Below are 25,694 nucleotides of genomic sequence, written 5' to 3' on the forward strand. Positions count from 1 at the left end.
TCCTGCCACTTTACGTCGAAGGGCTTCTTGAAGGTTTCCATTACCTACGGTTCTCACTGGGGTAAGACTTTCTCATTCCATTAGGATGCGATGAGTGGTTTCCGGATTTTCGCTGCAGAAGACACACGCGTCGTCTTGTTGCCAATATTTGCTCCTTTGTGTTTTTCTTTTTACGCAACCAGCTCAGGCCTCAAGTAGCAAGGCACTGCCCTTTGTGTTATCGTAAAATTTATCTTCAAATGTTTTTCTTCCCATCGTAAATCTCCATGTCTGTTTTGTTCCCAAACCTCGCGTCCAATTTGCTGTCTCCATTTCCCTCTATAATATTTTTCTGATGCCTGCTGATTGTCTATGTTTTCAATTACGCTATACTTGTTTACCAACTTTCTGGACCTCTTCCTCAATTCTGCGTCGAAGCTTTTCAGGCACAGACACCTAAACAATTTAGCTTCCCATTTATTGACATCCATGTTCATAAGTCTAACTTCAAATCTAATGCTCTGCACTTCAACTTCAAAAGAGGTCCAACCAACGTCACCGTGCACAGCCTCATTTGCGATCTTACCGCACGCTCCCGAAGCCAACCGGCCTAGCGATCTTTCGTTAACTTCCAAATCCCCTACAAGATATTCGATTTTAAGCACATAATAGAATTTGGGAACGTTAGCGCTGGAAACATTATTTCTTTTCCAGATGACACGCACCACCTCCTATTTATTGTACCACCAATATGCTCGATGTTTTATTGTTGCTTCATTCCGCTTCCACTTTATTTTCAGATTATTTTAGTGGTGTCTGGGTATTTCCTTCATTTATGCATAGGTCTAGCTAATTACATAGCTTGACTATTGGCATGACGCTGTTGAAGTGGCACCACGTCATGATTTATCTCGTCCTTAAAGATCATAATTGCCAATTTCTCTGCGCCAAACTTAAGGCCTAGATATGTTGCTGCGTTGCCACACTTATTTGCAAGTGTCTCTATCTCCTCTATTGTCTGCTAATATCACCATGTCGTCCGGATACATCCGTCCAATGACCTTCTGTTGCATCCATTGTCAAAGGCGAATGTAAAATAAACCAAACCCTAATTCGTTGTTTTCCAGTCGTCTTTCTGTTAGGTTATTATAAAGAGGGAAAAATAACAGACAGAGGAGACCCTGCTTTAAGCCCTTGGACAATTTCCACCACTTCATTGCATTTCTGGCCTTCCCATAAAAATTGCAATCTGTTGTCCCTACATAACTCTCAGCAGCTCCACAAAATCACCATGCATACATCAGTGCTTGAGAATATCCATAACAATGTCGTAGGCTACCTTAATGTGTAGAAATTCTCTCAATAATGGTCTATTCTGATCTATTGTAAACTCTATGCACTGAGTTCGTACAAAAAATATGCACTAAGCGTCTGCCTGGTATGAACCCATTATGTAGTTCCCGGAGACTATCATTCTTCTCCATCAGTTTGACAGTTCTATGGTTTACGTTACCATTCGATATATCGCCGACCTTACAGTAAATTGGGAACTCCACGCTATCCGGTGGAAGGGGCAGCAGTTAATTAAATGGCACTTGGCGGCGGCATGGCATAGGGCGACCGCGACACAGAGACGCCTGTCCCACCCCTTCTACGTGTACTTACGCTATCAATTGTTCTAGCAATTAAGCGGACACTCCAGGCGCATTACTGCCGTTGGCATCGCCGTGAAGTTCCGTATAAAGTCCTAGGTCGATAAAGTCGTCGCCGCGCGCCGTGAGCTGTACGTGCCAGAGAAAGCGTGCGAGGGTCAGCCGGCAAGCCCTCCGTCATCTGTTGCGCGCGAGGCACGAGGGTGAAGCAGGGGAGAGGGGGCGTTCTTCTCCGACGGCTGCGGCTTACGGTGCGGCCATGCTGGCGCCCTATCTTGAAAGCGATCTGCGACGTGCCAAAGTGCGCGCCGGCGCGGGCCTCCTCGTCAAAGCGGTCTTCTTTCTTTGCAGAGTTCGCGTAGTGCGAGTAGCATCGTGCGCGCTGTGGTTTCGACGTTTCCTTCGCGTTAAAGCGAGAGGTGCGCAAAGGCCAGTTCGATCGCTGCTGCTGCCGCGATTCCTCACTTCGCCGTTTCGACAGCGAGTTTCCGCAGCCATGGAGAGAGATGTGTTCATGTTTACCTGTGCACGCGTGACACCGTGCTTGTTGACAAGTTTATATGACCGATAAGACTACTATCCTTAACTTTTATAGCTATATACTAACTTGCTGTCGCAATCGATGTTTCGTTTTCAGGCGGAACTGCGACTTTTTTTATTATCGACACTCCAAGCGAAATTCTGTCCTCACTGCCACCGTGTCGTTTACATAAAGTCGAAGTGCGACGAGATCGTGGCTGCTTGCCGCATGCTGTAGGTGCGATGGAAAGCATGCGAGGGTGGCTTGGTGCGGTGGAATCTTCGCGCAAGGAAGGAAGGCTGGAATGCTGCATGCACAGAGTTACTCTATGCATTTGCCAATCAGGGGCTAGATGGAGCTACGGATGCTGCTGAGCAGCACCGCTCACGGTAGCAAATCAACCAGTCGTCAGGTAGCGCGGTTGCGAAGACGTGTTGTGCACAGTGGTACAGGCTGGGAAACTGCCTCTCCCGCACATCTGTCCACACTAGCTCGCGTTGAGTGCCAGAAGAGCCTTGAAAACAAGAAGGCCCGACACCCGTCCGTGAAATTTTACTTATTTGGGGGTAGGTAGTGCGCTTTAGGAGTAAGGGCGACGGCGAATACCTCAGCAACATCTTCGGTTTGCCGATGACATTATTCTATTTAGCAACACTGCAGACGAGTTAGAACAAATGATTGAGAACTCTAACAGATAGAGTGTAAGATTGGGGATGAAGATTCAAATGCAGACGACAAAGATAATGATGAATAACAGGGCAAGGGAACAAGAATGCAGGATCGCCAGTGAGCCTCTTGAGTCTGAAGGAATACGTTTGCCTAGGTCAACTAATTACAGGGAACCCTGACCATGAGAAGGAAATTCACCGAAGAATAAAATGGGTTGGATCGCAAATGGCAGACTTCGTCAGCTCCTTACGGGAAGCTTACCATTATCATTGAAAAGGAAGGTATAGAATTAGTGCATTTTATGGGTGCTGACGTAAGGGGCAGAGACTTGGAGACTGACAAAGAAACTTGAGAGTAAGTTAAGGACTGCGCAAAGAGCTGGGGAACGAAGAATACCAGGCATAACTTTAAGAGGCAGAAAGAGAGCGGTTTGGATCAGAGCAAACGGGTATAGACTACATTCCAATTGACATAAAGAGAACATATGGTGCTGGGCAGATCATGTAATGCACAGAGTAGATAACCTATGTACCATTCAGGTGGCAGAATGGGCACCGAGAGAAAAGAACGGCAGTAGAGGACGACAGAAGACTAAGTGGTGCGACGAAATAAGGAAATTTGCGGGTACTGGTTAGAGTCTCTTGGTGCGGGACAGGGATAATTGGAGATCGCGATAGAGGTCTTCGTCCTGCAATGGACATGAAATAGGCTGTTGCTGCTGCTGCTGCTGATGATGATGATGATGGAGTGCGAAAAAAAGAGACAAGCGTCATGACTGCTGTTAGCTCAGTGGCGCTTGTTTGCTTTCGCATCCCAGTTTAACGTTCTCACATATGAAATCCCCATCCATGACACGCAGTTAATCAAGGGGGTTCTCGCATGGAAGTGGGTTCGAATGTGAAACGGGACATCGGGGCTCCTAGCCTCCGCTGGGGGCTCACCCTGAGTGTCATTAGGAGTGGCAGCTTGGCGCTGGTTCAGCGAGTGGATTTATTTGATACGATATCACTGCATGTTAAAAACGAAAGCGAAGAAAGAAGCAAAGGAATCTTTAAAGACTAAAAAGAACAGGCGTGAAGAAACTCGCGCGCAAAGCCGCCTCCCAACTATAAAAAGAGGCGGCTTTACCATAGCTTCGCGTGACTCGACAACCGACTGTGACGACCCTGAGTAGTTAAACCCACGGTTAATTTGTACCCCTGTAACTCGGGCAGCTTGTAGAGATGTTGAGACTAATCTCGATCGGGTGCTTCTACATGGGCACTTATCTACTGTCTACTGGAACCGGGCATTCAGTATACAGCGATCGTAGGCTGCTGCCGGCACCGTAATGCAGAGTGAGCTTGAACAACCCGATACGAATTGTTGGACCGTGCAGCAGCTACCAGTCTTGATCGCGACCTCAAAAAACTGATCCGCATCAGGCTTGATTGCGATTTGAAGGGTCCGTGTTTCACCGCTATCAAAGAGCGCCCGACAGACAAAGCGATTCAAACCACCTCTGCCCTACTCTCACAACACAATCCGCGAAGTCCAGATGCAACACAGTATGGTCCGCATTCGTTTTAGAAATGGGCTACCTAAGGATACGCCTGTGCTAAACACTCCACTGCTTGCAACTTGCTACTGAAGAAATGGCACTGGTCAAACCCGAGAGAGAGAGAAACAAGGCGAGACTCGGACAACGCCAAGTTAAAATCAAAGGTGTAATTTTTTCGATTTTATCAGGCTGGTGAGGACGTACAAATATTTAAAGCCAAGCCTCGAAAAATCACTTTCAAAACAGATAACACAATAATGAGGGCGAGCAAATGTATTACAGGTTACTCAGACCAAATTTAGCGGCACACAAAACTTATACACTGTCACACTGGCATTTTCAAAGCCCTTTGAGTCAAAGACGCTCTACATCGAGGGTTGATGCCCGCTGTCACGCGAGTGCGTCAAAGGAGGCATAGTCGGAAGGAGCTTTGGGTCAGGGCTGTTCGCGTTCGTACATTGAATTCTTAAGGACATGTCGTACGCCCTCTTGACCCAAAGGGCGTATAAGTGAAAAAATATTTACAGTATAATTATACAAGTTCAACTCTTACCTGTTGAAAACAAGATTCCCACTACGATAGAAGCTTCTAGACACTAAACGCTGTCGTGACAGCCGGAATCTCAATCTTGCACACGCCGGTGCATGCAGCAGCACAGGCATCGGCCTCTCGCCCGCATCATCATCGACGTCAAATGGGTGTCGTGTGCGATTTCGGGACCGGCTGCTACGCATGTAAGTGTCGTATGTTTCTGAGTGTTAGCTTTTTAATGCGAAGCGTTCTTTGCGAACTTCGGGCGTTTTGTATATGTCTATTGATGTCTTTTTGCATCCTAAGTATCAGTGGTATGTTAAACATGATACTGTCGTGGTAATTAAACTCAATATATATCAGGATATGAATGAAATGCATGCATGACCTGACATGGATGACATCACATATGTCACGATATGAACGAAATATTTCATGACATGTAATGTGCGTCATTACATGAATGACAAGACATACTGGCGCATGTCATGAAAGCCATGACATGACATGGCTTGTGATGGCATGTATGTCACTACAAATGGTATGATAACATAATGCTGCCGTTATTCGATATATATAGAATATTTTGGTATATATCTGGATATGAATGACACGACAGGCGTGCATGACCTAACAGGAATGGCATGACATGAATGGCATCAATTGCATGACATGACATTACTGACCATGCATGCATCAGCACGTCGTTCCGGGTCGTTCTTATGTAATGCACGCATGTCTCACCACACATGTCCTAATACATACATTAAAGAAATAACCTCGACTTCATCCCCTCCTGTCATTTTGTCAATTTCATGACAATCATGTCACGACATGAATGCATATCATGTTACTTCATTTATATTATGGATATCGTGATATATAACTTGCAAGAAAATGATACCGACATGAATGACAATCATGTCATGACATGAATGTAATAATTAAGATGAGTATAATGGATAGAATCATATGTGTTACATTACTGACATTTCATGCCATGTATCTCACAAAATGATTGGCAGGAACGCCAAAGTCTATGTCAAGCCACTGCATGATTCTAATGAATGTCATAGCGTGACAAGAATTAGATAAACTCGTGACATGCATCCGTGCATGCACCACATCTCATTTCCATGACAAGAACTTATTATGACCAGTGGACCAGGTTGTGTACTAACTTGGACCGATGATTGTATAGATAAGATCGTGTTCGGGATACTGCTATTGTCGTTGCATCTTTATTCCAGTTTCGTAATCTGATTCTTGCGTCTCATTCCCTCATGCCATGTGCGCTCGAGCTTGGTGGCACACGTCAAAAAAATTACTTAGTACATATGGACGTGTCCTAGAAAAAAATAAGCCAAATAGGCACAGACAATCCTGGGAAACATTAATGACCAGCTCGAAGGAAGAGGATCAAAAAGAAGTCATCCGCATGGCCATAGACGCCGCTGAGCTCCAAGAAGCATCAGCCAGATGAAAAGTGAGAAGCAAGCTGAAAAAACAGGAAGACTTGACTCCTCAGTACTCTATTTGGGGTGCAAATGAACGTTATTTCCCTCTGTCCCTCTCTCTTTAGTACATACTGCAGACCACACTACGGTCCTTTTACGACGGGCAGACATAATTACCTACAAGACTAGAGATATATAAATAGAAAGATGCATCTAGATACATTCATATTCTAAGGATAGTAATTAATTGAACAAACTATATTTTCTTTGATACACTGCCCACAAAACGCTTTGTGAAAAGATCAAAACACAAAGTTTAATCAATCATTGTTACCGGTCGATTGTCGAAAGCGGAAGAGGGTGCGAACAGAGCGACGTAACCTAGATGAAACCACAAGATTAGTGAGAATAGGCAACTAATCGTTGCACACCAAAGGCAAGGGTGTTTGAGAGTCGAGCTTGGCGTGATCATTCAATAGCAAAGAGAACACATTTATGCAGACACACTTCCCAGCACAACGAAAAAAAAAACGTACACATTAAAAAAACAATCACATGTTGCACATGACACCTCAGCAGCACACGTGTCGGGAGATGGTTGCATCTTTTAAAACAGCGTCTGAAAATCAAGTTTCCCGTGAGCATTGATTTCTGAGCGCCGCACAACATCGCGCCTCCCCCTCTTTCCTACCAAAGCTCGTACCGGACTTTGACAGCCCTTCTCGTCGTTAACAGGCCGCTTAATCAAACAGAGGCACGCTCGTTCCTGGAGCACAGTGTCCGAATACGAAAACGCAACAGGAACTTCCACCGTGGCAGCGTCATCACGGCTCGGCCAAGGCTGAACGAGGCAGCCATGCACCATGCCACTCATTCGGATGGCTTAAAAGGACAGAGACTTCAGATTGAACTTCAGTATGGCCGTCAAGACACCCATTTGAGTCCTCCAAGTGATACCACGGGCAGCCGTTAGCGAACATTTATATTCTGCATTTTCTTACCCATCTCGCCCTCCATGCCCCTCTTTCAGATTTATTGGGTCGTTCGTAGAAACCACGCCATCGTTTTTACCGTCGTCCTCGACTTGCTGCCGTCATGAAACGCGCGCACTCGGGTCAAATATATTTCACTGTACGCGCGTCACACACACGCATAACACACCGGATTGACAAAAAACACGCTAGTCAACCTGGTAACGCTTTGCGGAGCTCCAAACAATGCTGCATAGCTAGCTGCCTGTATCGACCGTGTGCTTCGCACAACGTTGTTTCCTACGGTGAGTGCGATCGGCAGAATTTCTTTCCTCCGTCACTGTTGCGTCTTACTTCGCTTTTACCACATTTACACTTGGCTACTGCTACCTACAGACGCTGTGCAAGCGCGCTGTTTGGTCATAACTAAAAAAAACAATTACAACACATTTTACAGAATAAAATAAGGCGTAAATTCATTCTAAGGCGCAGTTAGGTTCATTTTTACATCGAAGCTGTATATCGCTAGGCGATTCGCCCGTCCGTCTGCTGCCTGTACGCCTAAATCTCCTCTTCCGCAACCCCATGCATATGTATGAAAAGAGGCGCGAGATTGGCTACGCCAGTACTGATGTCGTTGCTCTCCGTCGCAGCGGATTACGCTCGCAGATGTCTCTCTCCGGATACGAAACGCGTAGGGCACACGTAATACGCACTCCTGAGGAGCAGGCAGATTTCGATCAGTAACGCAGCGAACAGAACCGCGAACGAGCTCTTTTTTCGATAAAATCTTTCCTCACCCAGAATTACACAAAGAACTGCTGTCACTGCACTGCACATACCGAAGATTACACCATGCTAATAAGGTCGGCATACCTTCTTTCAGAAGGAATTCCTTTTCGCTTTCCTTCCTCCTACACACACCTTACGAGTGGAATCACTTTCCCGAAAATGTCACTAAAATTCTAAATCATGAAATTTAAAAACCCCATGGCTAATATTTATAGAGCCTGTTTTTGTACCTGCTATGGTTATGTTAATGTTCAATCGTGTTTCATTTAGTTTCATTGTTTATTTGGTAGTAGCGAACCTGTATGTTACATCCAATTTTCGTACCTCCTTTTATAAAAGCCATGTTAATCATGCATTGATTTATGTTTCACATGCTGCTTTCATTCAGCGATCTTATTCTTTGTATTTATTGTTTCACACCCCCCTCTACTGTTTCGGCCGTGAGGGTATATCAAGCAAATATGGCTAGCCGATTCGTCCGTCCGTGTGTCACCTGTACGCCGAAAACTCCAGCGCATAAGCGAAAAGAGTCGCGCGACTGGCTGCGCCATAGTGACGTCGTTGCTCTCCGTCGCAGCCGATTGCGCTCGCAGCAGTTTCCCTCCGGCTCCAAATGGATAGGCCACGCGTCATACCCACTCCTGAGGAACAGGCAGCTTTCGATCAGGAACGCCGCCAGCAGAACCGGGAACGAGCTCGTCTACGCCGTGACGTTGCAACAGCCCGGGCATAAGAACAGGCTCGTGCAGCCGAGTGGAATCGGCAACGGCGCACCGAGAATACGGTAGCCTACCAAGCCATCGCTAAATGAACCGTTGGGATTAATGCAGTGATAAACACCGGGGCCATACGTTTCAGTTACGCTGGTTAACCATCTGTACGGAGTGCTCGGACGGCGATTTATAAAGCTTTCTTTCGATGCAACATAAGCGCCAAGGATATGTGGCGCTTTCTGCTAAGCTGAAGGGGAGAGCATGTGCCATTCACCCATCTCCCTTGGAATAATTCCTCTGTGAAAGTTCAATGGTCGATGTGCGGAGTATTGGCATGCCCGCGTTATATCGGTATTAATCGACGCTGCACCAGCTTATATCCTTGGCTCTTAAAACTAACCTTAAAATATCACACATTGCGATGATAACGAAAACCAGTGCTTAGGTTTCACGCGTCGAAAGTACCATCTAATCACCAGGTACACCGTAGTGCGGAACCCTGGTAGAATTTTGACCACGTACACGAAGTACACGAGCGAAGTGTACGAGCGCTCTTGCATTTCGCCTGCATCAAAAGGCTGCTGCCGCGTCAAACAGAAAACCCGCCACCTCCGCAAAGCACCACCCAAGCCATTAGGCTACCGCGGAGAGTGATAATGAACAACTTATTTGCTTAGCCCATCGGTAGCTACATTTACGATACTTTTTTGCAAAGGAATTATTGAATAAATGAGAACTTCCAGCTGATGAAGCTGATGACTTGATGAAGCTGAAATCCGTTTATAATGACCCATTGCCTTTGGGAAGCGACTTTTCTCAAGGAAAAGAAAAGGAACAAAGCAGACACGTTCGCAATCACTTGCGTTTATTTCAAAACAATTGCATAGGTGGTTACAAGTATACGACACATGGTAAGCACTAATCTCAAAGGATCCAAGCCGATCGCAAATGCCACGCTTACTTCTCGAGTTACACATTGGGAATGTCAGTCAAACATGAGATGTACAACCGAAGTTGGACTGTTATAAGCACGTTCATATTGTCACGCAAGAGTAGAGCACACGGGCGGTAAGGCAATTAACAAGCAGAAAATGCTGACCACTGCAGTATTCATCAGATATTTTTCTGATCAGTGCTACGGTTTCTGTTTGCGTTTACACAAGGTAGCGTATGAGCAACACTAAGAACCCAGGAGTGGAAAAATTAGCACGGCTGACTTCTGGAAGGAAAACGATCGCAGCATATCTACAGCAATTCTTGAAACATGCCATAATAATGTACGTAGCATTCTTCAGCTCTACTTAAAACGCAAGCACAACAGTGTTTGTCAGAGGCTTAGACATCCGCAAAGAGTTCGCATCACACCACAAAGGCCCCAAAGGAAGACACATACTGAAGCCTCATGAAGTCATTGTATTTTATGGAAGATTTCGTGCTATATTAGCTTTAAACAACGCCAGGAGACGATGACATGCATCTTTGCCGCGCTGCACCCACGAGTAGAGCAACATGCGCATCAAGAGATTATCTACCGGCTGTAATATGGTCAAAAGTTCCCGTCCGCCACACACCCACGACTTGAGTCATTGCGTGCTGCACGCGACGCAAACAGGAGTGCTGCACGCTAGGTAGCATTTACCACCACCTCACGACTCGTATTACAATAAAACCCGAAGAAATTAAATAGGCGTCGTCAATATCATGTGTAAAATCAGGTATAGGCATCGGGCAAGTAAAAACGTAGGTAAAATCGGGTAGGTGTCGGGTATAAAATCGCATTTCTCTTAAAATGACTTAAAAACACGTAAGAATACGGATGTCAATTAAAAGGGTTTTGTCATGAGGTGGCTGCTACAACCTGCGAGCCTTTTTTTAGAGGATAACACTGAAAATGACCGTCGGGGTCAGAACAGACAGGGGAGAAGCAGACTGGCTTGAAGAGAAAAGAGAAGTCCGGGAGCTTGAGGGGGGCCAACCCGTCGGGCGTACGTGATTTGGTCGCTATTGGAGAAAGGAACAGAAGAGCATGTATTGTAACAGTGCTTGTACATGCAACTTAATGTAGGACGGAGTTAAAAGATCAGGGTGACTGCACATTCATTCCGTCCGCAAAACTGCTAGGTTAGCGTTCCAACAAAGAGCTGGCGACCCAACACGGTACACGACTGCGAACGGCAGTCGATTTATTAAAAGGAGACTAAAGACAAATACTAAGTCAAGCTAAAGTGATAGATCAGTGATCCCGACTATCTAAGGTGCCAATATCATCTCGACGAGAGCCTTAATAATCAAGACTTTGAGGTAAATGACATGAGAGACTCCCACGGGACATTGTGAGTACTTGCCCGAAGACGAAAGCACTCGTTTAAATTTTGTGGCTAGCACTCAATTACTTACTGCAGAAATATTCTTCGTATGGTACATGACTAAATTGGGAGCTGCCTTGTTCTATTTCATTTTTAGAACAACTCATCGAAATGCCCCTTGAAAACGACGCGGGTGGTCGAAAGGTTTCGTTTTTGCTCGATTCCGCAGCGTCGACACTTTCGTGCTTCAGTAGTTTCGTTACCTCGTATTGCTGCAGTGGTCTTCTGGCTCGCGAAACTCGCACAAACTGCAAGTGGCAGAGAATTCAATTTCCATGTGATGTAGCGGGATGCCCGAACGGTCTACGCCACTTGACCGACATGCAGCTGGCGCGGGGAATCCATCGCACTGTCTTGGCTCGGTACCGCCGTCTGTCGGGCGCCGATTTACGCACCGGAGGCAGCAAAGTGTGTTGACGGCACATGCAACGTCACGACTCCCCTGTTGGGTGCCCGGAGATTTGAATTTCCAAAAAGGTAATCGCACCCTTCAGATGCAATTTCTTCGTAAACTTTTCTTGGTACGAAAAAAGCGTTGCGATGTTTCTGGGACTGTATTCGAACAATTCACGCCGACTTAGTATTTGCTTTTAGTGTCCCTTTAAGCTTTGGCTTGGAGATAAAAGCGCAGAAATTCCGTAGTTACACGATCGCTTGATTGAATTGAATGAAGTTTGCGGTATTTGAGAGATAGTTAATTTCTAGCAACTGCCTATCACAGCCTTGTGTTCGGCAGGTTGTTTCTTAGATGTCATGCTACAGCCATTACAAAGAAATTGCAAGCAATTTCTCCCTAATCAAGTTTATTTGGAGCGTAGAATTGATAAGTATACACGTAAACGCATCGGCATAGAATGGCAACAAGGACGCGACGTCGACAGGTCCCCAATCACTAGAGGGATTCGGCCGTTATTTCGATAAGAATTTGAACAAGGAGTATTTAATTTTCATAGGTGCATAATGTTTTAATATTTAAGAAGCGCAATCTCACAGAAATATTTATGGTTGGGGAGATTTCAACTGTTAGACATCGCCGAGACATGCCCCTTACACACGAACTCCAGCCGTCCGGCTCTATTCAGTTTTATTAAGTTTATTAAGTATATTTAGTATGTATATTAAGTATATTAAGTTGTATTAGGTATATCAAGCTGCAGTTTTTGAGCAAACAAATCAGTTGGGCCTATTACCTGCCGACAGAGAAGGACCAGCTCTATTGATTTGCGTGTTGGAAGACTCGAAAGGCGATTGTTGGCAACTGCCTTTATCCTGCCATCAAGAACTCCTGGCGACATTCGATTTCGTTTAGTTTTCGAATTCTTGCTTCGCTCATTTTCCATGAGTAGGACATACTGAAACGCTCCTACAGAAGCTTGTAAAACGTAGAACTAGCTGGACTTGCACGGAGACCCACATACTGAAACGCTCCTACAGAAGCTTGTAAAACGTAGAACTAGCTGGACTTGCACGGAGACCCAACAAGAAAAATATGAAGTCTGAAGTTGTGCCCTCTCTGTACAAGATTACCCAAAACATCAAGAAAGTCGTTCGGAGACGCGGTGTCCCTGTTGTGTTCTCCGTCCCTACCAAGCTCAAGAATACATTTTCCAATTTGCTATGATGACGTAAAAAGGAGGAAACCACAAGAGACATTGTACGACATTCACGCAATGTTGCACAGCAGTGGTGTATGAGGTTCTATTGTCCAGTGGCAAGTGCTATGTTGGGCAGATTGGGAACAGCGCGAGTCAAAATGAGGGAGCATGCGTAAAATTTGAATTAGACTTACTGCGCACAATTGGTGATGCATGTTAACACTCGTGGATGGGAGCTGCAATTCGGTAGTGTACGAATTCTAGGCAGGAGCAGGAGAAACACTTGAGCATTTGATATTAAGAAACATGATGATAAGTGTAGTCAGTGGTACGTCTCTTTGTATGCCACTGAGTTTCCTCTGTCGGAGTCCAATCCGAGATTCGACACCGCGTCAGGCGCATCTTGTACGATAAGATACGCAAGCGTGCACTCCTAAGTGCAGTTTTTTTTTGGCGTAAAATAAACTGCTGATAATGACGCTCGTTCGTGTACTTTTCGAATTTCTTCGTGCCAACCATACATCTAGGTATCCAGCAACAGGGGATACAGAGTTTTGATTTAGAACCACGCATGCTTTCCACAAATGTTGCGGAAAATTAATGTCGCAGATTATGCAGAATGTTTACAAATTTACAACTCTGCACAAAACCAGATATCTCAGTTTTGTAAAGTGTACCTGTCAAAGAAACTAAAGCGCATGAAGTTAATACAATTTCACGACTTAATACTGTAGCAAAGCTTACGAGTGTTTAGCGAAATCCGAACTCCCAAGCTAGTAGTTCCGTTCGGAACAGTCTATAATACATTATCCTGCCCGCTTTAGTGTCTGTAGGTGCTCTTCAGAGAATTGCCAGCAATATTTGCAACCAAAGTGCATAGTTCAAAACAGTGCTTACTTTTGCAATTCAACTTTTGTAATGTCATTCACGGCCTAGAATATCTGCTTCAGATAATCAGTAGGCTTGATCGTTTTGTTTTAAATGAAAAAAAAAAACAAATTCGTTGACTGAATGTGTGGTCTTTAGTGGCGGAAGCGCCAGGTATGGCGAAAGAGCACCATGCTAGTCTTAATGAGGTCGAAGTGGTGTGATAGGTCCTATGAAGTTGATGTGACGTGGCTGTAAAGGGGCCTAACCATGGTCGCTAAATTGCGTAAAATCTGCGTGTAATAACATTATGGCAATGACTAATGACGAGTGGTATGAGCATTCAAATGTGTTGCGAAAGAATGTGATATACGAAATACGTTAGATGCTAACATTGGCTTGAGCACTACTACCCCACCAGTGCCCTTCAAACATAAGGGCCTGGAGGCTCTGTGGCTTTTGCAGGCGTGCTATTTGTATTTTTTTATTTATGCACAATAAGAATTGTATTGTTTTTTATAGCGCATACGACTATCAAAGCGGCATCATCTGTAAAGAAGAAGCGCTACGAAACTACTGGGCTTATAACATGTAGGACAACATCAGGATAGCGAGGACTGTTTGCTCTTGAAAAGCTGTTCTTGACCAAGGAACATAGCCGGATGAAGAGGGACACAATAGCGGTAAGCGAAAGGAAAATGCTAAAAAAAATCTCTAAAATTAATTTCTTTATGTGTTTTACCACAGACAGTACCGCATATTTCCATGGTGGTCAGGTTTGGAAAATGACTGGCCAACCGCAGCGCAAGACACCAGCCCGTGACAACGCGTCCGTGTAGAATTCTGAGCAAGAGTACTTCGATTACAGTTCATGAAAATGGATTGCAAATTCGGACTCCGGAGCGTACTTTGTGCCCTGTACAAAGGATGAATCGCGTTCTATCACTTCCCACTCCCGGGGCGGTAACAGCTTCCCGAGAGAGATTCGGCGATGTACGAAAAGTGTGACACTCATTTCTTCGCCAAGTTCTTTCACGCGCAGAGAGAAAGGTAGTCTCAGAAGGTATATTACGAAAAAGTGTTGCAGACGTCAAATTGTTACCGGTTATAGAACACGGACATTCTGATTACAGTGCACATTCAGAAAGTAGGCGAAGCTCATATATGCTCTCTGCAAGTGGAGTGACGACTCGTTTGATTTTACGTATAAGATTTCGGCAGGGCTTGTTCCGAATGCGCAAATGGTCAGGCGGGTACCTAGAAGGTTGACGGGATCTAGCATCTTCAGCGCGCTTGGGGCGGCACTGATTTACGACGGCACCATATTCCACTTGTGATCTAATTAGGCTCTCGTGAAGATTCATTAAGCATTCCGTGTCGCTGCCCCAGAATGTGTGACGTAAAATTTTCAGTAAATTCATTTTTTATGCATTTCAATGAGATCTTATGTGTGGAATGAAAGAAAGGTTAGAGTCAAGTATTACGCCTAAAAACTTGTGCTCGTTGTTCACAGGTATTTGTTGCCAATACATTTCGACAGTGGGATCTGCAGCGAGTCCTTTCTTCCTGATGAAAACAGAACTTTTGTTGGGGCTCAATTTGAACCCTTTTTCCATCTGCCCCCTTAGGAAGTTTGTCCAAGCACTGTTTTACTTGTCTGACAAAGTAAGGTTGCAGGATTTGAAACCCATCTGTATGTTGTCTATGTAGACGGAACAAAAAATAGCTGCTTGTAATAATGTACCAAGCGTCTTCATCTTAACGACAAAGAGCGCGCAACTGAGTACGGATCCCTGGGGCACACCAGTATACACGCGGCAGTGCATTGCTTATTTTCGCCCAGAATGTACGGTTGTGTAGGTAGCTTTCTATAAATAACATGTTGCCACTGATGCCCTGCGTCGACAGGTCACGCAGGATTCTATAACTTCAAGTTGTATCGTACGCCTTTTCCACATCGAGAAACACGGATAAGGATTGTTCATGCACGAAGGCGTCGCGAATGTTTGCTTCGATGCGCACGAGATGGTTTGTTGTAGGCCGTCCTTCTCTAAAACTGCACCGATATGGATGAAAGATTTTGTTTGATTCAAGAAAGTGCCAAAAGGGTGACCGTTAATCGTTTTTCATTTTTTTTCAAAATGTTTGCAAATACAGCTTGCGAGGGCGATTTCGCGGCAACCTGTAACTAATGTGGCGTATTTGCCTTGTTTCAGAATTTGAACGACAAGGGCTTCTTTCCATGCAGTAGGAAGGTACCCGGCAACTCGTATAGCGTTGAAAAGTGAGAGTAGCTTTGAGTATCACTGGAGAGGTGTTTAATCATGTCGTACATAATCCTGTCAGGTGCAGAGTACCGACATGCAGAAAAGAGGCTGTCAACTCGGCAATGTTAAAAGGCAGGTTATAGGAGTCGTTCTCTCTGCATGTGTGGTCGATAGCCTTGTGTTCTGCTACTTGTTTTTGCTTTAAGAATGCCTCGAAATGCAGGTTAGATCTGGAAACACGCTCAGTGTTTGCCATGAGCGTCAGCTTGGTCTTCCACACTGTTCGCGTCATCATTCACTAGGGGCAACGGATGAATTTGTCCCTTTAGCATTCTTAGCCCGTCCAATACTTTAGCCTCTTGAATTGAATTATGGAGTTTTACGTGCCAAAACCACTTTCTGATTATGAGGCACGCCATTGTGGAGGACACGGGAAATTTCGCCCATCTTGGGTTCTTTAACGTGCACCTAAATCTAGGCACACGGGTGTTTTCGCATTTCGCCCCACATCAAAATGAGGCCGCCGTGGCCGGGATTCATTCCCGCGACCTCGTGCTCAGCAGCCCAACACCATAGCCACTGTTTACCCTCGTGAGTATTCGACTTAATACTTGAGAGAAACTTCTGCCAGCCTGTTCTCGCGTCTTTCTCTCCTATTTAACATGTTGAAATTCTATTAGAATTTCCGCCGTAGGATATTCACGTAGTTTGCCCCATGCTTTATTTTGTCTCCTTCATGCCTGTCTGAAATCGTCCTTCCACCAAGGGACCCGTCTTTTGAATGAAGGGCCACTTGTTTGAGTAATGAACTTTTCAGCGTCATCACTGATAAAAGCGGTAAAATATGAAAAGGCATGATCTATACTAAAATTATCTATAAAATCTACTGACAAGAAGGGGATTCCTTAAAACATTCACAGTCAGCTTTGGCTAGCTTCCAGCGTGGGGCATCCGGATGGAAGTCAGGTTGGTTTACCAAGCTCAGCGCTAGTTGGAACTGAGAATTTCCGAATTCCCGATTTTTAATTGCACATCAGTCTAAATCAGAAAAAGATAGAAGCGAAGGGGATCGCAGGTCTATTGACGAGTATGAATTATGATGTGGATTACAATAAGCATGTTCGTACTTTTGCTGAGGCACGCTCCGGAGGTTAAAAGCAAAGTTACCAAGAGTCGATCTAGCCCGTCGCATCGCGAGTCTCCCCACATCGTGTTATGAGCGTTAAGACCTCCCAAGAGTATGTAAGGCTTGGGAAGCTGATCAATGAGGTTATACATTTTCGAGATGATGGTTCGGTGGCATATAAATTGAATATGCAGTGACTAATTTATCAAAAAGAATGTCCCGAACTAACAGTGCCTCAAGGAGCGTCTGAAGCGTCGACGTGTCGGCAAGCTACAGACTTGTCGGCGACTATGCCTACACCACCGGAGGCGTTCCTCGTGTCGCTCTTTTCAGAAGATGCTGTAATTACGAAGAAAATTGGCGTTCGTAGGTATAAGATGTATCTCTTGAACATACACCAACATTGGATTGCGTTTGGGTAGTAGTTCTATAATGCCGTCAAGGCTATGAAGAAGTCCTCCGACATTCCGCTGTAGTATTTGTGTTTCCATTATGATTAAGGTATTTTGTGCTGTTTGTTTTAGAGACGCAGATTAGCTCACGGGCCCTTTCCGGGTACCGTCACGCGAGGTTTTTCTTTTCTGGAGCGATCACGATAATCTCGCTGCTCCTTGTGAAGGCCTCGACAAGCTGGACGTGACCTTTTGAGACCACTAGCCCGGAGGTCGTTGGTCGCTTCTGCTGAGATGGCGGAGCAGCACCAGCTGTAGCCGCCGAGGGGGGGGGGGGGGTGTCGCTGATGGCGTCACCGCCGGCTCACTGCGTGTGGGCCGGACATTCTGTTCACTCAAGCTCTCGAAGAGTTCTGCCTCAGTCAGGTCCAGGAAATCAACGCCCGAGACAACGCCGCGGGTGGTGTCCATAGTACGGTGCGGGGTAACTTACTGGGTAGCCCCCCAAATGATACTAGTTTCGGCAGTTTCTCATATTGCTTCTGCTCACGGAACTCTAAGAGGACATCACCGCTTGCCATCCTTCACGCCTTATAACCTGGACCAAAAACTTCACCTTTCCTTGTTTCAGTCGTTGTGTGAACTGGATCTTACTGGTTTGTATGGCTTTTCAGAGTGAATAATGTTGAATAGAGGGAAGTTCAGGCTTTGGCGTCCGAAAAACGGGAAGACATCTTCGGTGCGCCCTCATTGAGGGCGATCAGGGAGTTTAAGGAAAGCATTTGCCATAAGTATGCATGGTGTTTGCAGCAGCGATGCCAACCGCCCACCATGGAGTCCAAAAGCGGGACGTGACAGAAGTTACTGCGAGGGAAGCCCTGCCAACGCCAGCAGTAAATGGCTGCTATAACCAAGTACAGCATAAGCAAGAAAGGCTAGCCACACAAGGTTAACCCTTGCCACTGGGACACTCCGAAGTGAGAAGAGAAGAGAAGACAGGAAACGGGCACCGACGATGTCTTCCAGGCGGATCAATCTGGAGGTACCGTCTATGTGGAACCGAGGCCGAAGAGGAAGTGAACAACGGATTACAGCAACTTTCAAGTGTGTGGCGAATCGGTCATAATTGGAGTACTTGAAAATACCGGACCTGATGTTGACGTATCTGCTCGGCGATATCGGGGCGAAATTGAAAAGGAAAGTATGGCGCTCATTCCCGCCGGTATTATTCTATCAAATTAAAAGTGGTTATTTATTTAGTACTTTAGGAAAGTTACTTGAGAACTGTTGATCCGTTTCGCTTTATTAGTAGCAGACACAAGGCGTTTTTTAGATGCGCAAAATTATGGGAATTCCCTGTGGCCTCTAACACTATTAATCATTGATCAGAATTAATCGATGAGGTGGTATTACGTCGAGAAATTGAAATGCTAAAAAAATGACCATAATTACGCATAATAGTCTTAATTATTCACGTTGCCGCACATTTCAATCTACGTATTGACTCTAGCGGTGTGCAAGACTTAGAACGAATTCTGAGGATGGCACCGATTTCCAGATATGCGCTGTAAAACTTGCTGTAAAACTTACTTTCGACAGAATACTGTTTTTTGTGCGTTGAAGTTCAAAAATAAGTAACGTCAACGCATTTCATCAGACAGTCTGAAAATTAGTGTTTTCAAACTTGCTTATCCTGAGAATTTGTGCCCAGTCGATAAGCTGTGCAGACTCACTAGCCGCAACTCGCAGATGTATATATGTGAAGTAAAGGAATAAACCAAAATGATTATTAGCGTAATTGTGTTAATTCTGTGAGAGATTATTCTTTCGTAAAGTAAAAGCCGCTATACAGGGTTTTTGTATCAATGGTTCGAATTGTGCTATCTCCCACAAGCAACTTATAAAGATTCCGCGCAGCTGAAGAATAGCCTTAATGATTTCTAATTCAACAAGTCGACCGCATGTTTTCTGCATGAGTCATGGGAAAAAAATTTGTGGCTTGAAAAAAATGCATCTTTGTATGTGTTTCTCATTCGTGCAACGTAGAAGGGATAATCGTAACTGAAACGTAGTGATAGCCACCTTCTCCCTTTGGGTCCATCTTCACCAGAGCATCCGCACCCCGTCCTGTCCTGAAAAAGAAGCACACGTCATATGTAAATATAACTACACGATGATAAAGGTTATTCACCGTATCAGCACATCACGCCTGCACGCAGAGGGTTCGTCGCGATATCAAATCCGTCAAGTACAGCCAGTGCTTGCGCAAACCGATCCGCGACGAAAGCCTGCTACGTGTTATAGAGAACGCAGGAGGGCTCGCCTATCGTGCTCTGCTAAGCTATGGCGCTTTCATTCAACGAGAGTAGCGCCATCAAAGGCGGATCTTTTCTGCTGGTCCTCATTTATGGGTGCCTGACGCGAAGGACAGCATTTTGTGCATTGCACGTAATTGGTGACATGAATTAATAAGTGGCTTCACTCTTCAAGACATTTCTACATTGAGACTCCTGTGGCACAACGGCACGCAGGTTTACGAGCTGCACCTTGAAGACGCTTGTTGTTATAAAGTATTAGAACATTGAACTAGGCTTTCTCTAGTGCCGAAGCTAGCATTACGCATGTCTGGTGTACCGCAGCGCTCTTCATCTTACCCTCGTCATCCCTTATAGCTGTCTGCATATTGTTAGTTCGAGCTCCGCGTGCTGATACATGGCTCCGGAATCTTTGCGGTGGTCCTTTGTGCCTTTTGGCAAAAGTCATGCTCCCAACGTCCACTTATGTATGTTATGCGCCCAAAGTTCACGGGATATACTTTAGCGAAAATGTAGCAACCCCGGTTAGACGTCGAGACGCACAAGGGTGTTTTCGCATGTCGCCCCCCATCGAAATGCGGCCGGGGGAGCCGGGATTCAAGCCCGTGACCTCGTCCGTAGCAGCCGAACGCTATAGCTATTAAGCAACAACGGCCGGTAAGGGATTGATTGCATTATAAGCGATGGGAGATATGAACGCACATATAGTTGACTGACGGACATACTGATTGCAATGGTTCTCTAATGTTAAATTTGTGGGATGAAGGGGAAAGAAGTCATGGACAGGTAACGTGGCAATGCGGAAACAGGCATTCATGTATACACTACGCCTTAGCGTCAGAAATGGCCTAAAAACTAGACCAAATGATAATAGACTAACATGGAAAAATTCGCGTGGTAGCGATCATAGACGTTTAACTTCAAATCTTGCGAGAGGTACTAACGCAAAGCACGAACCAAGAGCATCAGAATTCCTAAAAATAAATGAACAGTAAATAACAAGCACAGAAATTTCGGGCTGATGTATTCATATAGTGGCGCATTAGCCATCGAAGCTGTCGATCGCAGACCGAGCAACTATGGCAAAACTCCGCGGCCAGAAACATCTTGAATCTGGAGTTTGCACCGGTGAAACTCGAAGGAGGTTGCAACTCGCGCCTCTCGTACTTTGCTTGTTCTTCGGCTAGTTTCCATTTATCTTGGCGTTGCAGCTGTTGCAGTGATCTACCTCTGCAATGCATAATCCGGTTATCAAACAGCACGGCGGCTACCGCGGCACACACATCCGTGTTTTCTTCACACGACTGCCCCAGCATTGCGTTGAGGGCAGATGACCGCACACGCAGGTGGCAGCAACGGCGGCCAGCGCGGGTGCACTCCCCTACTGCGCAGGTGCGGCGTGCGGTGAAATGACGGGGCCGTTCTTCGGCGCCGTACTATAGTTCGTTGTCTTTTTTGGCCCCTGTACTGGCGTTGCCCAGCCCAGATAGTCACCCCCTCCCTGCGAAACCGCACATACGGCTCATCCTTACAGGCTCGTCAGGTAAGCAGCTTCGCTGTATGAACAGAAGAAAATGGAGGCATTTCCTACAGCAGTCAGAATATAAGTTGTAGACGTTACGCAGAAGGAGATAAGACAGACATGCATAAAAACTGCTCAATCACAAAGGGGAAACCACGTAAGTGATGGAACAAGGAAATAAAGCTAGTTTCAAAGGAGCGTAAGCAGGCGTCTAGGGATCAAGGAGAAGCGAAAAGTTTGGATTACACGCAGAAGAGTTGCTGCTTAGCTGGAACAAATACCAATAAAATGTGCGGCGAGTGACCTTGTGCAACAGAAAGTTAAATACACAAGGGAACGTTCGGTGAATTACATTTACAAAAGGGACAAAGGCGCCAAAAAAAAGATTCTTTAACAACATAACAGCACTCGTAGCTCAAACTAAATCTCGCAAACGGCTATAAGAGTTGAAGACGGTAACAACTACGAAGTTGACGATGCGCTGGGGTACATTACAGACGCTGTGAGGGATGACTTTGGCACGAAAGAAAGGGTAGTTCAGACACACAGATCGAGCAACAACAGAGAAGCCTGCGTAAGTACCAAAAAATACGGCAGCAGGACCCAATTAAATTCCAATGAGGCTAATAAAAAACTCGGTCCTAAAAGCAAGGTATTGATGACTAATGCCATAGAGCAAGTGATTTGAACCAAGAAAATTCCGGCAGATGGCGTGAAAATGAAATGAACATCCACAAAGGTAAAGTTTATAAGGATAAGACGAGCATGTGCAGGCCAGTTACAGTAACGTCCGTGAAAATGTTCCGGGGTTAACAGTAGTCAGAAGTTCATTTACAGGATATTTACAATTGTAGCACCTGACAAGATGGTAGACAGCGCGCAAAGTGCAGAGCGTCGTCTTCTTTCGACCAAGCTGAAGAGTGTTCGTCAGGTGTCACATGACCCCTGGCGGCTGAAGCATCGGCTCCCTGCTGGTTAGGAGGCGGGCTAGTGGTGCGACTTTCTAGGACAATGTTCCCACCATCCTTCAACAAATCTGTTACCTGATCCTTCCCCATTGTCTTCCCCCTTTGCATAGCTCCCAAGGCGTTCTTTACTCCTTCCGGCGTTTTGTGGGATTTCAAATTCCCCTAGACTATTCTCTATCACATTATCGTCGTGGGTGCTACTGGTACTGTACAAATCTCTATAGAACTCCTCAGCCACGTGAACTATCCCATCGATATTAGTAACGATATTGCCGGATGTGTCCTATAACGCATACATCTGATCCTTGCCTATTCCACAATCCACGTAAAATCGCCAACTGTTGTCCTTTTTTACTAGTACCATTGGGGTGCCCATGGGCTTCAAGAAGGTTCAATGATGTTACGAGAAAGTATCTTGTCAACTTCATGTCGCATGATGTATCGCTCGGTATGCGAGACGCAGTAGGGTCGCCGATGGATCTGACTCGCATCACCCGTGTTCGATGTTTGACGACAGATGTTTGTCCTAGAGGGTGCTCTCCAAGGTCCAACATGGTCAATTACAAGGCAAGGAGGCAAAGTAGTTCTTGAGCACTTTGTTGCGGAAGGTTGGGAGCAACAATTTTCTTTTGGGTATTCAAGCCTGAAGGGACAGGAGGCGAAGCAAGAGTTGCAAACCAGGAGCGGTCACAAGTTAACCCAAAATGTGGTAGCATCGAGCCAGCGTGATTTGCGCCAGGGATATTCCGCGCGGGGGGTGCTTGTGTACAAAGTCCAAAGTTCACAAGCTGCAGGCACGACATGTCCAAAACGGTAGTGATCGACGGTGTGAGGAATAGCGACGTTATACGAGAGCAGGACATCTGCATTAGAGGATACGATGTAGTCACCGTTTGTTACAGGTGCAACGGGTGAAATACTTATGTAGGTAACGGCATGTTGAGGTAGGCGATATGCTCTGTGAAACAGCCGTGCAGCAGCACTCCCGGGAGGGTCAACACCAGCAGGTAGAGCGAGTTGCACAACACCAGCAGAAGAGCCTCTCAAAGCGGAATGTGTCGACAAAGTCAATACCCAGGATTGGGTCGCGAGGGAAGTGCTCTAGAACAATAAAATAGAACAGAAGTATGATGTCCGGCGACACTCACGAGAGCCAGACATGCCAATAAGGGCTGGTGTACCACTGTCGATGACTCGGATGACAGGCGACGGTGCAGCAGAGGACTTTCTTGAGGCAATTCCGAAGCTGAGCATTCATCATACGTGCGCGGCCTGGGTCAATAAGAACTGTAACAGGTATATCATCCACGTTCGCGGATAAGTTTCCGATGTGTGGGCAAGGTCAGAAGAGGATTTTTTGCGTCTGGTCGGTTTGGCCGCATCACCTCTAGGTGCTGCACCTGTTAGTTTTCCGGAAGGAGCTAGGGGACAGTGGTTTACGAGATGGGGGCGATTGGGAGAAGCGGCGACGATGCGAAGGAGAGCAGCTAGAGGGGGTAGGCACAGAAGCGTCGCCAGAATTTACTGGCTGCGTTTTCGGAGGGAAGCGAGGAGCAGCATGAAGGAAGTGGGATGGGATGTAGAGCCAGGGGGTCGAATTCCACAAGGAATGGCAGCGACATGAAATATGGCTGATACGGCCACGAGTGAAGCATATAGGTGTGTCGTCTGGAGTGCGCCATTCGGCCGGGTTGCCATACCGCGCAGGAGTACTCAGGCTGCGGTTGCGTATGACAGTGTTGGGCTGAGTGTAGTCAGGCCGATTAATTGAGCAGACGTTTGTCAAGCCAACGTTGGCAAATTCCTGGCGCACGACGTACTGGATCAATGAGACGGTGGCCTAGCAATTCTCGGGGCATGGGTTCGGGTAGTGACAGGAGATGCGGCTTCAATTTCGCGTCGGATGATAGGTACGATGGCAGAGCAATCGGGCGTGGGCGCACTGCGGATGTCGTTGCAGGTAGACGTAGCATCCGTGTTGGAAGGGGGGGGGGAAATGGGTGGGCAACGCGGCGACTATTGTCTTCCTCAAACAGCCGGCGTTCACAAAGAATGGCTTGCACAGTGGAATAATTCTTGAACACGAGGAAGTGGAAAGCATCATCTGCTATGCCCTTAATGACATGTGCGACTGTATTAGGTTCGGACATCTTCGCATCCACCTTGCGGCACAGAGCGAGCACGTCTTGGATGTACGTGAGGTGGGATTCAGTGCACGTCTCGACAGGCGAAGAAGGTCTTTTTTGGTGGCACCCTGCCATCCAACAGGCTTGTCAAACAAATCCTTGAGCTTCTGTTTACAAATGTCCCAGCTAGTGCGTTCCTCCTCGTGGGTCTGAAACAAGACGCCCGCCGTGCCCGCGAGGCAATATATAAGATTAGCGAGCCTGATGGTCTGGTCCCAGTGGTTGCTGGCGGTCAACCGCTCATATAATTGAAGCCAGTCTTCAACATCAGTGTCATCGGTGCCAGAAGAGGTTCCTGGGTCGCGGGGTTGTGCTAGAATGACGGTGGGCGTGGTTGCCGACGTGCCCGAAGCATCCGCGCCTTGATCTGGCATTGTAGGTGCAACCAAGGAGCGCCCGCTACGTAAATCCTTGACAATGATGCCGCAACTTCCACCAAAAATGTTAGAAGGTGAAAAGAGGTCAAAAGTATATTTACCGGATAAAAAAACAATTGTACCAGCTGACAAGATTGTAGACAACGCGCAAAGTCCAGAGCGTCGTAGTCTTCGTCAGCGTGTCAATATATAGAATGGTAATGCAAGCCGTAAAATTGGAGCTGTCGAATTCAGTGGAGGAAATTAGGTACTGGATGAAATATATAATTGGTTCAGGCCAGGCAGACGCTTAGAGCATGATATGTTCGTACTAACTCAGTGCGTAGAGATTAAAGATGATCAGAATAGAACTTTCCCGACGGCATTTCTAAATATTGAAGCAGCTGATGACAACATAGACCGAGAATTGTTATCGGATATTAAGCACGAAGGTATAGAGGACGATTTCATGGAGCTGCTAGGAGAGATATATAAACAACCGAGTGCAAGTTGTAGGTCGAAAAGGTAATGAAGTAGAGAAAATTCACGAAGAACTGAAGCAAGGATGTGCTCTGTCTCCATTGTTGTTCACGCTATATGTTAAAAGCATAGGAAGACTGGAAAACAGCGAATTAGGCTTTAATTGATCACACGCGCGTGATGGACAAATTGTGCAACAGAAGTTCCCCGCACTGACGACATAATGCTTCTCGCGGACAATGCAAGAAATTCACAGACTGCGTCCAATACGTGTGGCAACACAAGTACAAATCCAAGCTTGAAATTTAGCACAGAGAAACTGTTAATTCTGATCTTTATTGAAGAGAAGAGTAATTACATGGTCTCAATTCAACAGCGATTCATACTCATTGTCAAGCAATATAAATACCTAGGCGTACACATAAACGG

The 25,694-nt window shown here is 45.9% G+C and overlaps 1 protein-coding gene across 1 annotated transcript in view; it reads right to left on the reverse strand.

Moving 5' to 3' along the window:
* Positions 1-9,669: 9,669 nt before the first annotated feature.
* LOC139056340 (uncharacterized) overlaps positions 9,670-25,694 on the reverse strand; it is a 42,130-nt gene continuing 26,105 nt past the window's right edge. Inside the window, exons 4-5 of the mRNA XM_070534499.1 lie at positions 19,521-19,570; positions 9,670-10,826 (exon numbers count right to left, since the gene is read on the reverse strand). Of these exons, the coding sequence (XP_070390600.1) occupies positions 10,663-10,826; positions 19,521-19,570 (214 nt within the window). The 3' untranslated portion in view covers positions 9,670-10,662. The remainder of the gene's footprint in view (positions 10,827-19,520; positions 19,571-25,694) is intronic.

This window comes from Dermacentor albipictus, chromosome 2, assembly GCF_038994185.2.
Source record: "Dermacentor albipictus isolate Rhodes 1998 colony chromosome 2, USDA_Dalb.pri_finalv2, whole genome shotgun sequence".
Taxonomy (NCBI): domain Eukaryota; kingdom Metazoa; phylum Arthropoda; class Arachnida; order Ixodida; family Ixodidae; genus Dermacentor; species Dermacentor albipictus.